We start from the raw sequence: 16,143 nt of genomic DNA on the forward strand, positions 1-16,143 counted from the left end.
ATTCACTGAATAACTAGCTTCTTGTCAATAACCATCCTCATAACTGCATTTAAAAGAGGACTAACTGAAAACCACCTCACAGAAACTTAATGTTCACGAACTCAGTATAACAACACACTTTGTTAGTTGTGGCCAAAGCTCAGAAACATCTGCATGACTCATCCAGAAGTTTAAACCTAACCGTGCGTCTTATTTGCAGGCAGTAAGAAGACAGCCACTTCAGCAGATAAGGACGCATTAGTGGAAATAAACAGCCAACCAGGGAAATGCTGAGATGTGCAAGAAGGCTAGAAGAAGTCTAGGCTAGGAGATGAGGCGATTAATGGTGAGACCAGCCAACAGGTAAACACAGGTATGACCACATACTTTAGTAAGGGAGCAACATGGGAGCTGTGGAAGGGTTATCAACAAGCCTCCGGGAGCAGGGACAGGAAAAGAACAGACCTAGAGCAACAGGAGGCCATCGATTTCACCACAGAGCTGCAGACAGACAGCCATAAAGATGAGACAGGAGAGCGCAGGTCAGTCTGCAGGTTCATCCACACCACACCACAGCCACATACACACAGATTCCCAGGTGTCACAGTTAGCCCAGCACTGACAGATCCCTGAGGAGCAGTGGGAGGCGTGAGGAGATAAGCAGACTGCACATGGTAAGCGATACAGGTTCTACCTCTGATATGGGAATATTGTTTAACACTGAAGAACATTATCTAGGTGATTAGTATGTATTGCAAAACGAACCCCAGGCCCTTGGTCTTATCACAAGCCCAGTGTGACTTTCAATTCCTGGAAATCAGTCTTGCTGCCTGTAAGGTCGTCTGTTAGAAACGAAGCTGGAAGTTTGCTTACAGAGACCAGAGGTCTGAAATTTGACCTTTATACAAATTAAAGGGAGGAAAGCACACTGAAGGCTACATCACTGCGACCAAACACCCTACACGGACAGCTAGCCAAAATCAGCTGAACTCATCAAGTCACACAAATGCATGTTTAGCAAAAAAGGTTTTTTGGGTTACAGACAGTGAAAAATAAAAGACCAGAGGGCTACTATTGTGACCTCCTGCAAAGATACTTCTTTGAATGACAGTCCCTCCAATACAAAAAAGAAAAAAACATTTTGCTGCCCAGGTGTCTTAAAAACAGGCACTTCTCCACCTTCTCAAATCACACACTGAGCTTGTTGCTTCAGCAGCTCTCTCAGAGAGAGAGGCGGCACTTTTAGCTGAGCTACAGGGAGGCAATAACACATGCAGACAGTCAAACAAACAAACAAATAAAAAGAAACTAAAGCAAAGCCATACCTCAAAGCCTGCTGTGCCAGCAACACCTGGCTTTTGAGCTGATTTATTCAAAAAACACGATTTCTACTAAAGTCATAGAGATTTACTTCAGTATCATTCTCTTACAGTGCGATCCATTCATCTAGCTACCCACCTTCTATTCAATCACTCCTCCTACTTCTCCACCTCTTGCTCTGCATTGCAGGTTGCTGATGCTCTGACAGTGAAACAGGTGTCTAGGCTATTAGTATGAGTCTTGCTGCGCCACCTCCTCTATCTCACACCTTTGATGACAGGCATAAATCAAGGCTGTGTGAATGAGGAATAGTAAATAACGGGTTTGCTACAATAGCAAACTGTGTGCCTCCAGTCTTGTTCTCAAACACCAGTGATTTAGCTTACAGTCTGCGTAAAAGATGTCAGAAACAGACCACACCAGCGCAATCACTGAAGAGATTATTTTCCTGTTTATTTAGCAACAGCAGAAGTTCAATCTGAGCAGCACATTCTCCTTCACTCATAAAACACTTACCCATTACGGGATGTGCTACGTCATCCTCTCCCTCTTGAATTTTATCACTCTTCTATATCTTTCCCCTCAACTGCCTTGAGTTTCCTCTCATAAAAAGGCTGCCTGACTCTCCTTGGCTTGAATTTTTATGTCTTTCTCTGGCCCATCTCAGAGGAATATTGTCAAGGTAATATGATGATGACCCTTAAGACTCCTCATTAAATCACTCAGTATCAGAGCATCAACTAAAAGTCTAAAGTGTTATCATAAAAGTACAACCAAGACAGTCCAGACGACCTCAAAAAGAAAAAACGGGGGGAAAAAAGGCGGCAGGGAATTTCTTTTATCTTTTATAACTGAAGGTCTTAGCCACAATATCTTACATTAACACTCACATCAGCATCCATGTCACAACCTTATTCAGACAGCCAGACAGACAGTCCAAACAAAGTCAGTTAGATTCAACAACACTAAAGAGATGGGTGTCAGAGTGGCAGATGGAAAGTTGAGCATCTGTCACTGTGCTGAACCATTTGGCTGAAATCAAAGGGAGATGAGCTCCTTCAAAGGACAGGCAAAGCCTTGTCTGAGGCCAGACATGCTCTGGTGTGCTCCGAAGATAAGGGCCAAGAGGTTATATTGCTTTTCTTCTGTCTCTCCCTTTGTTCTCCTCTGTCTTAAGGGAGTGGGAGGGAAAGAGGGAAAAAATACAGACAGAAGTAGAAGAGAGAGAAAGGTAGAGAAAGACAGAGAAGGGGAGAGAGAGAGAGAGAGAGGGAATGAGTCATGAACAGGTTGCCTGTCTTCTTCTGCTACAGCTTGGCGTGTTGATCAAACACTCGTTAGTGGAATTTGCTTGGTGTTTCCGGACGACGATCGTAATGAGCAGAAGTGGCTGGAGCAGAGGGGGGTTGCTGGGCCGTGATGTGGATCATTTCTGACAGTATCAGAGTACTTTTCCCTTCCAGCTCTTCCCTTTCCCTGCCTTCTCCAGCTTGCTGCAGCAGAGCTGTTGCCTCCAGCACACCTTCAACTGGGAGCACTTCAGCTCAGCTGGATGTAAGGCATGAGCTAAATAGCAGAGTAATCCTCAGTGGAATTTCGAAGGGAACATACACACTGCTTCTAATCTCAAAGGGTTTGCAGGTTTACTTTCTTGGCACCGGGTGAAGAACACCACAGCCCTGGAGCACCATCTATGATGTTGGCTGCTGTGCTTTTTAAACTGCATCCATTGCGCTGCTGGTGCTGCTTTGCTCTGCCCTACCATCCCTTTTCTCTTTACAGAAAGCATCTAGTTAATAAGCATTGTGACAGAAACATTCTTTTACTTTTAACACATTTGTTTTCTAAAAATCATAACACGGTTTCAATTGCTGTGTTCCACTAATGGATAGCAGATTTTGTTATTGTCCTTGAGGGGTTACAGATAAAAAGGCCTTTTTGGTCTCTGTGCTGGTCAGCAAATTCAAAAGGTCAGGCCAATGTTTTAGCGTGATGGCGATTTTAAAAGATTTTCAAAGTAGGGGGTGGCGAAACAAAGGCCACCACTTGGTATTATTGGATTGGAACAACTGCGTTTGTCAGGTACATTGATTTTTTTTGCCACTGGTCCCCATTATGTTGATGTAGGCAGTATGCGAGCTGTCACATCTGACCCTGTAGTCAAGTTCATAACGCACACTTAACATCGGACGATTAGAAGACTCAGAAGAGGCCATTCTCCTCTAGCAAGGACAAGTCAGTGCGACGGGTGATAATGATGGAGGATGTGTGTATGTCATCTAATATCTCATCAGTGTACCACACTTGATCGCATCCTCATTTATATTAAAGTTTGTCCCTGTCACTAGCAGGTATATTCTAAATGCACACACACATAACAGTATGACTTAATGTTGAGGTAAAATTATGAATACTGTTTTCAGCTATGAAAGAGTTCTTAACTGGTAATGAGCCAAAGCACACGCTTGAAAAAGATGGCAAAATGCAGACAAACTGGATTAAAATAAGTGGTCACAGACTGAAACTAATAGTAGTTTAATGGGCACACAATGTACACCACTCAAATCCTGCTGAATGGAAATTAACTATTTGGAGCATTTCTAATTATGATTTTAAGGACTGGTATTTAGGTCATATAAGTCACATGAAATAGATTATTATGGTTTATGAGTAGCACCGGTATATGCCTAGAAATGCCCTGACCATGCCATTCCTCATGACACCAAAGATGAAGGACTTAAAGTCGTGAGCAGGGACTGTGGTGCGACAATACAACCTTGTCCAAAAGAGGACACCGGACTTAAAGATAACACACTAATGCTGGAGAGAGGGTGCAGCTTCTGAAATACTGTCAGCAGCAGTGACAGTAAGCAGCAGTATAACTTTTTGGATGGCTTTGTGCAAAGGAATGTAGCAAAAAAAAAAGTGAACAGAGCACTGCGATTTAAAAGGTTTATTTTAAAGGATTTATTTCTTGCTTCCTTACTGTCAGTCTTTTTCAGATGTCTATCATGAGGTAAACATTTTGAAAGCTGCTCAAAGCACAGTATAAGCCCAATCAAGAAGGTTTATTGCATAAACCAAACAGCAACTCAAACTGAAAAGTCTAAAACAAAACACATTACGTGAGCAAAAGCTAGCATTACGCGATATGTTAAAGTTTCACAGTCAGCCACCTTCACTCTGAACCACCACACACAAGCCTACTCATTGCAAAATAGAATTCAAATCACTGATTTTTGTTTTCCCTCGGACAAACCTGTAAATCTGACTTGCTTATGTAATCAAGCAACCTTGCAACTCTAGGCAGTAACATGAAAGGTTCTGGAAGTGGCTACTTAGTGTTGTTAATCCATTTGCTTCACATGTGAAAGATCCTTGGTTTGATACTTGGAGGAAATATTAAGCCAGCCTCAGAGGGCCAAAAGCCTAGTGCTGGTCCCAGGCCTTGATAAATGGGAAGGCTGGCTCAGGAAGGATATCTGGAGTGAAAACTGTTATTGTTTATTGTTCCTGAAGCACAACAAACATGCTGCCAAAATGGGCCAGGGACATGGTACTATGCAAACAACAAAGACTGAGTTATAACTATAAGGAAAAGGGATTTTATTTTATGGTAAAGTCTGCAAACTTTTAAAATTGTTTTTATCAGATTTTATATATACGGTTTTGGGGATGGCTAAAACAGTTATTAAATAATGTTTTAAATGAATTTTCCACAATTAAGTGTGAGCAAGGTCTTAAAGATGACTGTTAAGTGACAAGGACTTCTAAAAATACTTCAGTTTATCCTAGGAACCACAAGTAAGCAGTTTGTGTCTCAAAAATAACTCCAATATTCCTCACAATGTGACTGGAGGCCAAGGTAATGCCTTCCAAAGTAAGCATCTGGTTAGAGGTCCTGTAGGCCTTTATGTCTTTAAGATATTCTTGTAACCTAACTAGATAGAAAGATAAAGCTGGGTATCATTTGGATATCAATGAAAATGTATGTGTGAAATGATCAGGACCCACACAGTGTTCAAGTGTCACTTCTAAGCACCTTTATTTTTAAATACTGCATTCCCACTGCTTCTGCACCGTATATATTCCACCGCAAGGCCAGCTTTCCAGCTCCTTTAAACACCACACACTGCTCCTTCCTGAGTCCAGGCACTAAAAAGGGGCAGAGTTCATTAGTTGTAATCCCTCTCACCTGTCCCCACCGTCTTCCCGGCACAGCCCCATGAGCCTACTGTACCACCCCTCCACTGCTGCAGAGCCAGAGACCACACCCCTGCCATGTCTTCTAATAATGCTACCTACCTAAGCTGAGCATGTACTATGTAAACAGAACTGGTTCTTCTGGTTCTAAAACACTTGGGTCACTGACTGATTTCTAGGCCTGCTTGATTGGGGTTTTATTAATCAATTTTACAGTGACTTCCAGCAACTTCCACTCACAACCATTTGGGAGAAAATCAATGTGAAAGCAGCTTACAGCTTAGAACAGACTTCACTGGCAACATATTAAGCAAAATACGTTAAGAAAACACATTTTATGGTAATTCCTGACCATTTCTAGCAATTTTGTACCTAACAAACAAAAAGAAAAAAAAAACTGGCTGTTTTTATACAAGGACACTGCTCATAGAAATGGCGTAGGTCTAGATGCCCTCAGTGATGGTTATCACATGACATAGGGCTAATTAACTCTTGAGCCGAAAATAGAGGCCCTGCAAGGAACAATAAACATTCGCTATTAAACGCTATCTAATTAGAATTCAAGCTACAAGGGCATGAAGGAGAACATAACAAACACAGAGGCCAGTATAATTGTCAACCAAGCTCAGAGGAAGGCAAACATAATAGATATAATCAGTTGAGCACTTCCTGTAAGGTCATGATAGAATGTTGTGGAAATACTTCCACATATCTGACTGAAGTTTACTGACCGTGTTTTTCCTCAATCGCGGAAAAGGTCACAGACATTTCAGCAGACGTGCACTTCAGACGGCATGCTATCAATTATAACCTAATCTATTTGTTGATACCTGGCGAGAGAACATGAATCAGAGAAACTGCTTTTTGTAAGTTCTGCCAAATTTACCCTGAGCAGAAATGTAGATCTTCAATGTGATCTAAAATCCAGATTTGGGCATTTGGAGGATCAAAGCAAAGTTTCAAAATGGCATTACAGAAGCAAACTTATTTTCTCTTTTAAGGTGACTTTAAATTAGCGGCATTTCATGGATTTAAAAAAAAAACATATCTTCATATAATGCTTAAAATGTATTTTCATTTTTATGCAGTATTTCATGCAAAGAACAACATACGAAGTTATGAGGAAAACTGTAAGATGTCCAAGTCAGCCAATGTTTTGTGCGCTTAAGACCTTTAGGCTCCGTGGTTGATCGATAGTAATGGAAATGCCAGCAGGCCTCCAGAGTCCATTGCCAATTTAACCTTTTTTGTACCATGACTCAATTCTTCCTCAAATAACCCAGCTGTTTGCTGGGATGGACTGCAGGCTTCTGGTGCTGATAAGATGAACACACGGGAGCGAGGGAAGGGAAAGACGGATACGGAAAAATAGTGCGTGTGTCTCTACAAGTACTGCTGGTTTAGAAAACATTTCCGGGAGGCAGTTCAAGTGTGGCGGCCAAGCAGATGGGTGAGTACATCCAACTTTGCTCAGTATGCCTTGCCTTGCATAGGCAAGACACAACACAGACACAAAATACCTGAGTGTGCTTCATGGGCAATTTATGGCTCATGCTGGGCACATTATGAGTCTCTGTGTCAGTAAACGTGCTCAGAGTGATGGCGAAGAATGATTTTGATGGCAAGTGAGAGTAGTAAATAGGCAGATTCATCTTCATAAAAACTTTCAAGGATTCAATCTTGGTCAAAAAGGAAAAAAACTGCTGCTATCGTTTATCTGAAATAGCCTCATTTTTATTTCAGACTCTTATTGTTGTCTTATTGTGTTTGCTATGATTATTCCACCCTATGGTGTTTTTCAGTGAATAGGGTTTAATCATTTTAAATCAAGCTTTAACTAATGCACATAAAGCTATTAGAAAAACTTTGAAATCTTCTAAACAAATCAAATTTGAGACAGCACTTTAACCAAGTTTACATTACATTTTTAAAGTGAGATTACATTTAATCGAGTTGTACTGAAATTCTACATTCATTTAAAGCCCTAATCAAGGATCAATTCGAAGCTGTCACTTGTTTAATTTGTTCAGATGGATTCATTTATTACGATGACACTCTGGGGCTAGAGCATCGAAAACAAATAGCTAAGATGTGCATATACACATCTCTGACACACTCTCTACAAAGCATCCTTCCAAACTATCCACTAAAGCAAATTACTATGATACAATACAATTAAATCAAAATGCATCTATGCTCTGTTGCTTTTTAATTTACTGTCATTATTATTTAATTGATTTAGTTTACGATTTAGAGTGCATATGAAGTAATTGTCTGATAGCCCATTGTTTCTCTGCATAAATGTTTTCATCTCCAGAGTGCTGGCTGGTTGAATAAAGGTTCTGAAATGAAAGAAAGAGAGAACAAGGGAGAGCAAGAGAATAGGAGGAGAGACTGTATAAGGGGCTGAGACATCTGCTCAGGTATATAATGATAATGCTGCGGGGGAAGGATAAGATATGGAGGTCACGTTGGCTGGCATGGAGTATCCCATCTGTCCCCTGAGGTTAGTGGGGTGAAAAGGCAGGATGATGGCAGGACTGGGGGATTGGAGTTAGCTGATAGTGGGGAGCCTTGTATGAGTCTTGGGGACACTGTTTGCTGGCCTTGGTTTTACCACAGAGACCAAGTAAAGAGTAAATGAGTTGTGATTTTCCAAAATCTATCATCTCAGCAATCTGCAGAGCCTTGTTACACAAAAGTTGAGGTTGGGATCTAGTGTAGATTGTATCAATTTGCCCTCTAAGGTGAACTGTGCAGCACAGCATGAGAGGGTCGTGTTCATGTACTTGAGCATGTATTACGTTGCAGAGATTCAGACAGGTGACATATTACAGGAAAAACCAACATTAACTGTCGCTGTAAGGTGTTGGATGACCACATGGATTTGAGCCCCTTGATTCTTCTTCTACTTGCAAGGATGAAACACATTGTTTCCAAAAGACATGCCATCATTTTGTGTTTCATATGTTAGCCCAAAATTAAAACTTTTTAAAACTAGGTGGAACTGGAGGGACTCACTGAAGATGCAACTGGTTATTGCGCTGTTATTTCTTTAAGTTTATGAAGTATTAGTTAATCTGAGAAAGAGTGGTTGCACCTAGGGCTGGGCCATATCATACCGTTCATGGTATGATATGGCCCGGGGGGGTTGCACTAATAAAGTTGTGGAGTAAGGTATTTTGTCTCGCGTCAATTATATCGTCAGTTATATCGTTATCGCAAATTTTCAAATATATATCGTGATAAATATTTTTGGCCATAATGTCTTGCCCTAGTTGCACATCCTTTGGCATGTCCTTTGGCACATGAATCTCCAGATTTAGATCTTGATTTTGTGCAAATGTAAAAAAAAAAAAGTACCTCCAAAAATTGCCTGGTGCTTTTTAAAAAACTTTATTGCTCATAAAAGAACCATTACTTTAAAGGTATAGCATATTATTTACTAAGACTATTGCAGACTATTATATGTAGAGTGTATGAAATATGAGTGCAGAAATGTTTGAAACTTTAAATTCTTTTATCACCTCAGAAAGGAGGATTTCTCTAGATAAAGGACTTTGTGACATCTAAGACCTTGAAAGACCTCAGAGCTGAGGTTGTTTAAGCATAAAAGCAGTACGCACAGAGAGGAAACATTGCAGGATGTGTTATGGCAAAAATCCAACAAATTACAGACTACATAAATCAATCTCAGGGCATGACAATCATCAGAGGTCATATATTCTACTCTAATTTAATCTTCAGTATTCGATAAATCAATACCCAACCCAGAAGACAGATCTGTGAGCTCAATAGTTATTGACCAATGTTTTTATTTTCAGAATGGTATTCATGCAGTGAGATATAATAACATGCCCTGATTAAACACCTTTGACTGGTTGCCCACATCTCTGACAACTCAAACAAGGTTGACCACAGAAATCTGCTTCTACCAAGTATATACATAGATACTTAGTTTTGTGAATCTCTAAAATTTCACTGCAATACTTGCTCTGTCATTCCATTCAGCCACAGCATAGGTGATGAACAGGAGCTCAAAGTTGAACCAAAAACACCTGAGAGGAGGACTTGACTGTGCTCCGGGCTCAAGCAGCTTCTCCTTATGACAGGGAAGAAGGTGAGGCAAAGATAACGGGACACTCTGCCACTCAGAACAACATGTGCCACAAAGTTTGGAATCATAATCCCAAATACAGTTCACAGCTCCACTGTGCCAAGCATTAGCGCTAACGAGCCAGATGCTAACTGTGTTTTAAAATGGTTGAATGAAAAACTAAGATCTAACTGTTAAGGACTGATTACACCTGTGCCAGATATATATAAAGATATATGTAAAGATTGTGGTGGAAGAGTATATTAATTATTGTTTTTATCTTTTTATCTTGTTTTCATGTTTTATTTCTCTTTTATGACAATATTAAATACAGATACATAAATAAAACATATTCTACTTCTAACAGAAGAATGAACCATTCTAATCTTAATAAAAACATACTTGTGCAAAAATAATATTAAGAATTTTTTATACTGTGACTTTTAAATATTAAGTCTTGTTAACAAAGTAATTAAATTAGTTATTATTAGTTATTAAGTATCAGGCATTTATTTTATTTAAGTGGCCAAAAATATTTCCATATGATCCTGAAAATAATTTGTGATGTGTATCATTCACTCACACCATTTTTGGGGGGATTTCTTTCCATGTAAAGTGTGTGTAGTCATATCCATTCATTTTTCTGCACTGTGCAGCTGTATGCAGTCTCTCTCCAACCTGTTATTTTTTTCTTGTTTTTTTTGTTTTGTTTTGGGTTTTTCTTTTTGTCATCAAGCCAGAATAAGCCTCTGACACCGAAAATAACAGCTTTGTTGCCCTCTCTGTATGAAGCGTACAGTGACGACCTCCCACCAGAATGTAAAGTGCATCTTGTTTCTCTTTAAATGCTTGAGGATGAATCACTGGAAAAAAGAAAAAAAAAGGAGGAAGGGTTTCAGGGGCCTGTGCTATTGATTCAATTTCTATAACCACAAATACTTTAAAGCATAATAAGCCTATGCTTCAAGTCCCCATACCCTTTCAAGGCTTGAAATGGCCTTGTCGTTACCTACAAATCACAGCTCTCCGCAAAGCTGCCCTCTCTGGAGTGAAATGTCCGTGACCACGGGGGACGAAAAAAAAAAAAACAGGGAGCAAGAGACACAAGCAAGCCCCTGAAAAATGTAATGGTTTTTGTTGAGGATTTAGCCAGTGGTATGCCGGTGTGCGCGTATCATTCATGTTCCAGACACAGCAGATCCTCTGGGGAGATGGTGAATATTAAAGGGCTTTGCAGGAGCCTTCCTCATGAAAGCTCTTGACAACAGATTTGTTTATGACCTTCAAGAAAGGAAGAGCGAGTCAATGATAGCTCTACACAGCCTCTTTTGCATCTCAAGGCGGACGCGGCTACAAAAAAATAAAAGGCAGCTGTGGCTTCAGGTTCAAGTATTTGTCGTTGTCATCAGAACTGTGCGGCCCTTCTGCAAATATTCATCACATATAGGCAAGCTGTCTCAGACCTGAGAACCAAAAACCTTCTGACAAAATTTTTTAAACTGATGCTCATATTCATTCAAGAATGCCACACTTTCCAATACAGTACCATAAACAGCCATGAACCAACTCAAAGCTGTCAACATAACAGCTTTACAACAATAAATCTAAATGTAAGGAATTCTTTGAACTTACAGATGAAAGAAAATGTTTTTTTTATTAATTCAGCATGTTAGGATATTGTCAAGTGGGCTTGGAGGCCTGTTTTTAAAATACATATTTATTTTTTTTAGTATGCACCCTTTAAGAAATAAGCTCTAATGAAGAGCTTTGTGTTCTCTAGGAAATAGGGCTAATTGTCAGAGCGTTTGGGGGAAAAAACAGTCAGATTTAAGCAAAATATAAACATTGTGGTTGCCTCTGACATGCTTTGCCTCTAACCAGCTGCCACTGCCTTTGTGCCAACCGAGAACAACTGTAAAGGCAACAATAGCCCTTTGAAAAGGGACAGGGTTTTTTTTTTTTTTTGATACACCCTGTATTTACAATGACAGAGCAGAAGCTCCTGAAGTCAGGAGGTCAGGAGGGAGGGGAAGGTTGTGGGATCATTTGGCTGTTTGCTTTCAAAAAATATAGTTTACTCTTGTTGGCTTCTACAAACTTACACCCTACCTTTAATGATCCTTTTTGTCTGGCAGGTAGGCCAAGACCCTGACTTTTAACAAGCTGGTTAAAGTGCAGCCTGAGCACTGAATCATTCCAGTTAATCTTCCAGCCTTGCTTGACTCTGGAGACTTTTCGTGGGTGAACTGGAGCAACTTTTATTAAAGCTACATTTAAGTAATCTGACAATGTGTGACTATGACACCACTGCTTGTGTTTAAAGAAGACCTATTATGCTCATTTTAGCTCTGAATTTTTATTGTTGGACTAGAGTAGCTTTGCACTCAGCATTCAAAATAAATCATTACTTATTTTGTGCTGGTCGTTGGAGGTTTATCCTTTGTGTGAAACACACATTCAGCCTTTTACCAGCTTCCTTTAGATTTGCTTCCATTTGTAAACAGAAGGCTTGACCAATAAGATCACCCTTTTTGCGATTTCTACCTTTTTTGACATAATATGGACCCAAGAGTAGAAAAAAACAGTAAAGTGTCAATTCTGGCCTCATTCTTTGAAAGTTTGACCATGTTTTAATAAAACAAGAATAAATGCATATGCAGGGCTATATGTATACCACATATGTTTGGGTCATTATTATTTGGGCATCTGATTATGCACACTGTTCTGCATTTAGTTAAAGCAATGAGTCTATCTGCTTTATCTGCTTAACAGAAGTCTATGCATTTCACTGCTATTTCAGGCAACTGATTAAGAAAAGTCATTTAAAAATGTTTAAAAATATTTTAATACACTGTTTTTTTCCTTTGCCGGGCACTGAAATTGTTTGTGATGCAGTAAAACCCCTGTATATGTCACTGAAATAAAAGGAAAGACATAATCACTCCCCTTTAAATGTTCAATGTGAGACATCCCAGAATAGCAAAGCACAGCATAACTTTACTCCTCAGACACAGTAGATTTCCAAAAACTCATTAAAAAGACTCCAGTAAACTATAAGTTATTTAAGTAAAATGATATGGAGTTCTGCACAAGACAGCAGTCAAGCCCAAATACAATTAGTGTGGATTTTAAATAATAATCTATTTCTGGCCAGACAAAAACTAGTTTTACTGACCAATCAATAAAGTCCATGAAGTCAATAGAGACTAATGTCCACTGCCATACAACCTATTACACGTTCCTGATCCATCTTCATTTGCAGTAAATGAGAAGAAGAAAGTCTTTCTTTGGAAATTAGTCAAGCCCTTCAACAGTTTAACTACACTTGAGGTCCCAAATAGGGACTTCTCGACAAGGAAATCAAGATTCAGGAGGTTTCTTGTTTGTCTCAGTGTAAGACAAGAGGCAGTACAAAAATAAATGCAGTTCCTTTTCTATTTGTAGCAAGGCAATCAAAAACAAAACTATAAGCTTTTAAGCTCAAACCACGTGCTGCACACAACTCCACCACCCCACAAGCCCGTTAGTCTATAAAAGGAAAATGCTGTTATAAAAAACAGCATTTGCATTTTTCTTAGCACACGGTTTCTGCGTTTCATAGCATCTAATCATTGCCATATAGCTTCTGAATGGGCTTTATAAGTGTCATTTTAGTCCATAAATGTTATTGGATAATTTTAGAGTTCCCAAATCTCCATGTTTGTGTGAAACCCACTCAGGCTTGTCTGACCAAAAGGGTTAGGCACACACACACACACACACACACACACACACATATACATAGAAGACAGATACAGTAGAATAATGGTTGAAGAGTTTGTTCAGGCATTCTGATTTTTCCTATTGCTACCTCAACTCTCTGGGTTGATTTGTGCACAGAGATTTTGCCCTGCTCGCAGAGCAAAAAATAACAGACCAATTTCTGGGAAAAATGGCGGTAGGATTGTTGCTACCGCCAGGCTTGAGTCTGTGGCTTGCTGCAAAAAAGTTGGAGATAAATAGGTAGACCGAAAAGCTAAAGAGAGATAGCACTTGATATTAAAAACATAAATCAATAGGGGGTATTTATTTTGAAAATCTGTACCCCCTAAAGCAGATAAATGTGTATAACTGAAGTCTGCTGTTTTCAAAATTATCTGAGTTTGTGTTCATTGTCTGAAGTTAACTGTGGCTGCTTTATTTTTCTTTCTTTTAAATTTCACAGCATGAACGCATCATGATAACATCCACTGAACTGAAGACATTTATTTAGAAAAGGTGAGACTCCTTTTCAACTCTTATACTTATCCTGGCTGTAATCAACAGCAACACTTCCTGTGTGAAACTGTGGGTTTTTTAGTAGATTACAAAATTTTAAAGCATATTGGCTATTCATTAAGGGCTGCAATAGGTTGGCGACCTGATTAGAGGGTACCCCTACCTCTCGCCCTATGACAGCTAAGATAGGCTCCAGTCCCTCCGCAACCCTTAAATGGCTAAGTGGAAGAACATGGATGGATAAAATGGTCTTCTTTTGATAAACTGTGTTCTTTTATTCTGAAAATTTTACAGTCACCTGTTCCCTGCTGTTAGTCACTGCCAGGTTCCTTACTGCTAGTTGTCCAAAGGTATGTGTGTGTAAGAAAGAAGCAGACAGGAGGCTCTTTGAATTGTGAATGACAGCTTAAATAGTCTAAAACTGCAGTATGATCTCAGCTGGAATTAGATCAATAGCTTGAAAACATTTGTTTTCTTTTCCCATAACGTTTATAAATAACTTTAAATTGGTTAAAATGTGTCTAACACCATTTCTAGCAGGTCCCTATAGTCATATTTAAGCATTGTCTGAGACAAATGCTTAAATAAACATTTGTCAGGAGGTAGTGCAGATTGTCCACTAATCAGAAAGTTGGTGGTTTTACCCTGGCTCCTCCATTCGGCATTTTGAAGTATCCCTGGACAAGATACTGAACCCCAAGTTGCTCTGGATGCAGCCATCAGAGAGAGAGAGACAGAGAGAGAGAGAAAGTGTTTGTGTGTGTGTGTGTGTGTGTGTGTGTGTGTGTGTGTGTGTGTGTGTGTGTGTGTGTGTGTTATGTTTAATGCTAGACATAGCACTTAAAAAGATAGAATAAAAGCACTGTGTCAAAGAAGTGCTCTGGGTGCTCAGTTAGCGCAGAAAAGCGTTATATAAGTACAAGTCCATTTACCATTTAATGTAAAGAAACATGACAAGTACAAGCCAATCACGAAGAGAGGAGATTCAACTAGCCAATGAGGTGAATTAGATTCAGTTACTTCCTGAATATAGGACTATATGCCAGTTCTCTCCAGCTGTAGCAGGTAAAGTTACAATGATAATGAAATTCAATGTGACTGTATGTAACCAGCTCTATAAATTTTTCCGAAATGGGCTTGGCACTTCTCTCACAAAATTGCTTATAAAATCCAAACCGTAAATTCTCCATCCCTCTTTTCCCATCATCTACGATATTAATATCTGCACGTGGGCTTCCAGGATGCACGCAAGGTGACAGTCATCTCTTTCAGAAAAAGAAAGTGTATACGAACGCTCCCCACTGCTATTATAGCTAGTGCTAACTGAAACAACTACACTCACCACTGCGTTCTTCAAAGTGGCCTTTACGGTGAAGCCCTCTGCGTTTAGCTCCGTCTTCCTCCTCATCGACATTCCCACAGCTTTTATTGGTGGAAGTCCAAATTAACGAAGGGCAATGTTGCTGGAATTACTAATTATTCTACGCGGCTCTAAAAACTTGACGCCTGTTGCGTTCTGTAGTGGTTGCTATCAACTTCTGAGACGCTTAGACCCGGTTGCCCCGGAGACGTGTGCGCCTCCTTGTTACCATAGAAACTATGGGGCGCCGCTGAAAATATGCAGATCAAAGTGCCGTGGTTAACCAGGGGCTGAATATTCACAATAATAGCTTTAGGTTTTTTTTCCCTTAGTAACATATAATGTTATTACGATAATACTGTTACAGCGACAAAGGAAACGAGGCTACTTGACCTTACTTGAAACTCAAAAATAAAATAAAAATGAGCTATTCTTTAATAACTTATTTTTAGTGTGTTTTTTTTTTCATGATGGACATTAGATAGCTCATTTCAAGAGCATGCAGATATAGTTTTTCCATGATTAGAAAACATGTTTTTTTTTTAATAAAACAGAGTTTTTCATGGTGACGTGTTGAGGATGAATTCAGTCCTTATGAAAAATTCTTATAAAAGATACTGCTCGATAATTTTAAAGTCCTTCAGGCTCAGACCTCTCTCATCCTCATTAATGCTTTTATCTGTGATGTTCTGGACCTGTTGCAGAGCCTTGGGTTGTATGGGCTTGTGATGTCTACAATTGCCATGACTTTTATTCCTCATCTATGTTAAAAACAACTAAAATGATCAGCCTTGGTTTCCTTAAGAGGTGGGGTCATGTCTGAGCTTTCTTCACCAGTGTGTAGATGGGATGGCAGCATGACTGGTTCTTTATGATACTGAGCCTCACCTGTTCCATCTCAGCCATACTGATGCAAACAGGGGTGTGT

General features: G+C 39.6%; 1 protein-coding gene across 1 annotated transcript in view; it reads right to left on the reverse strand.

The window, feature by feature from the left end:
* The window catches only part of pacrg (PARK2 co-regulated), a 150,561-nt gene extending 135,292 nt beyond the window's left edge, over positions 1-15,269 (reverse strand). The window contains exon 1 of the mRNA XM_063497714.1: positions 15,198-15,269. Within this exon, the coding sequence (XP_063353784.1) occupies positions 15,198-15,269 (72 nt within the window). The remainder of the gene's footprint in view (positions 1-15,197) is intronic.
* Between the last annotated feature and the right edge of the window lie 874 nt (positions 15,270-16,143).

The sequence above is a fragment of the Pelmatolapia mariae genome, linkage group LG16_19 (assembly GCF_036321145.2).
Source record: "Pelmatolapia mariae isolate MD_Pm_ZW linkage group LG16_19, Pm_UMD_F_2, whole genome shotgun sequence".
In the NCBI taxonomy this organism is placed as follows: Eukaryota; Metazoa; Chordata; class Actinopteri; order Cichliformes; family Cichlidae; genus Pelmatolapia; species Pelmatolapia mariae.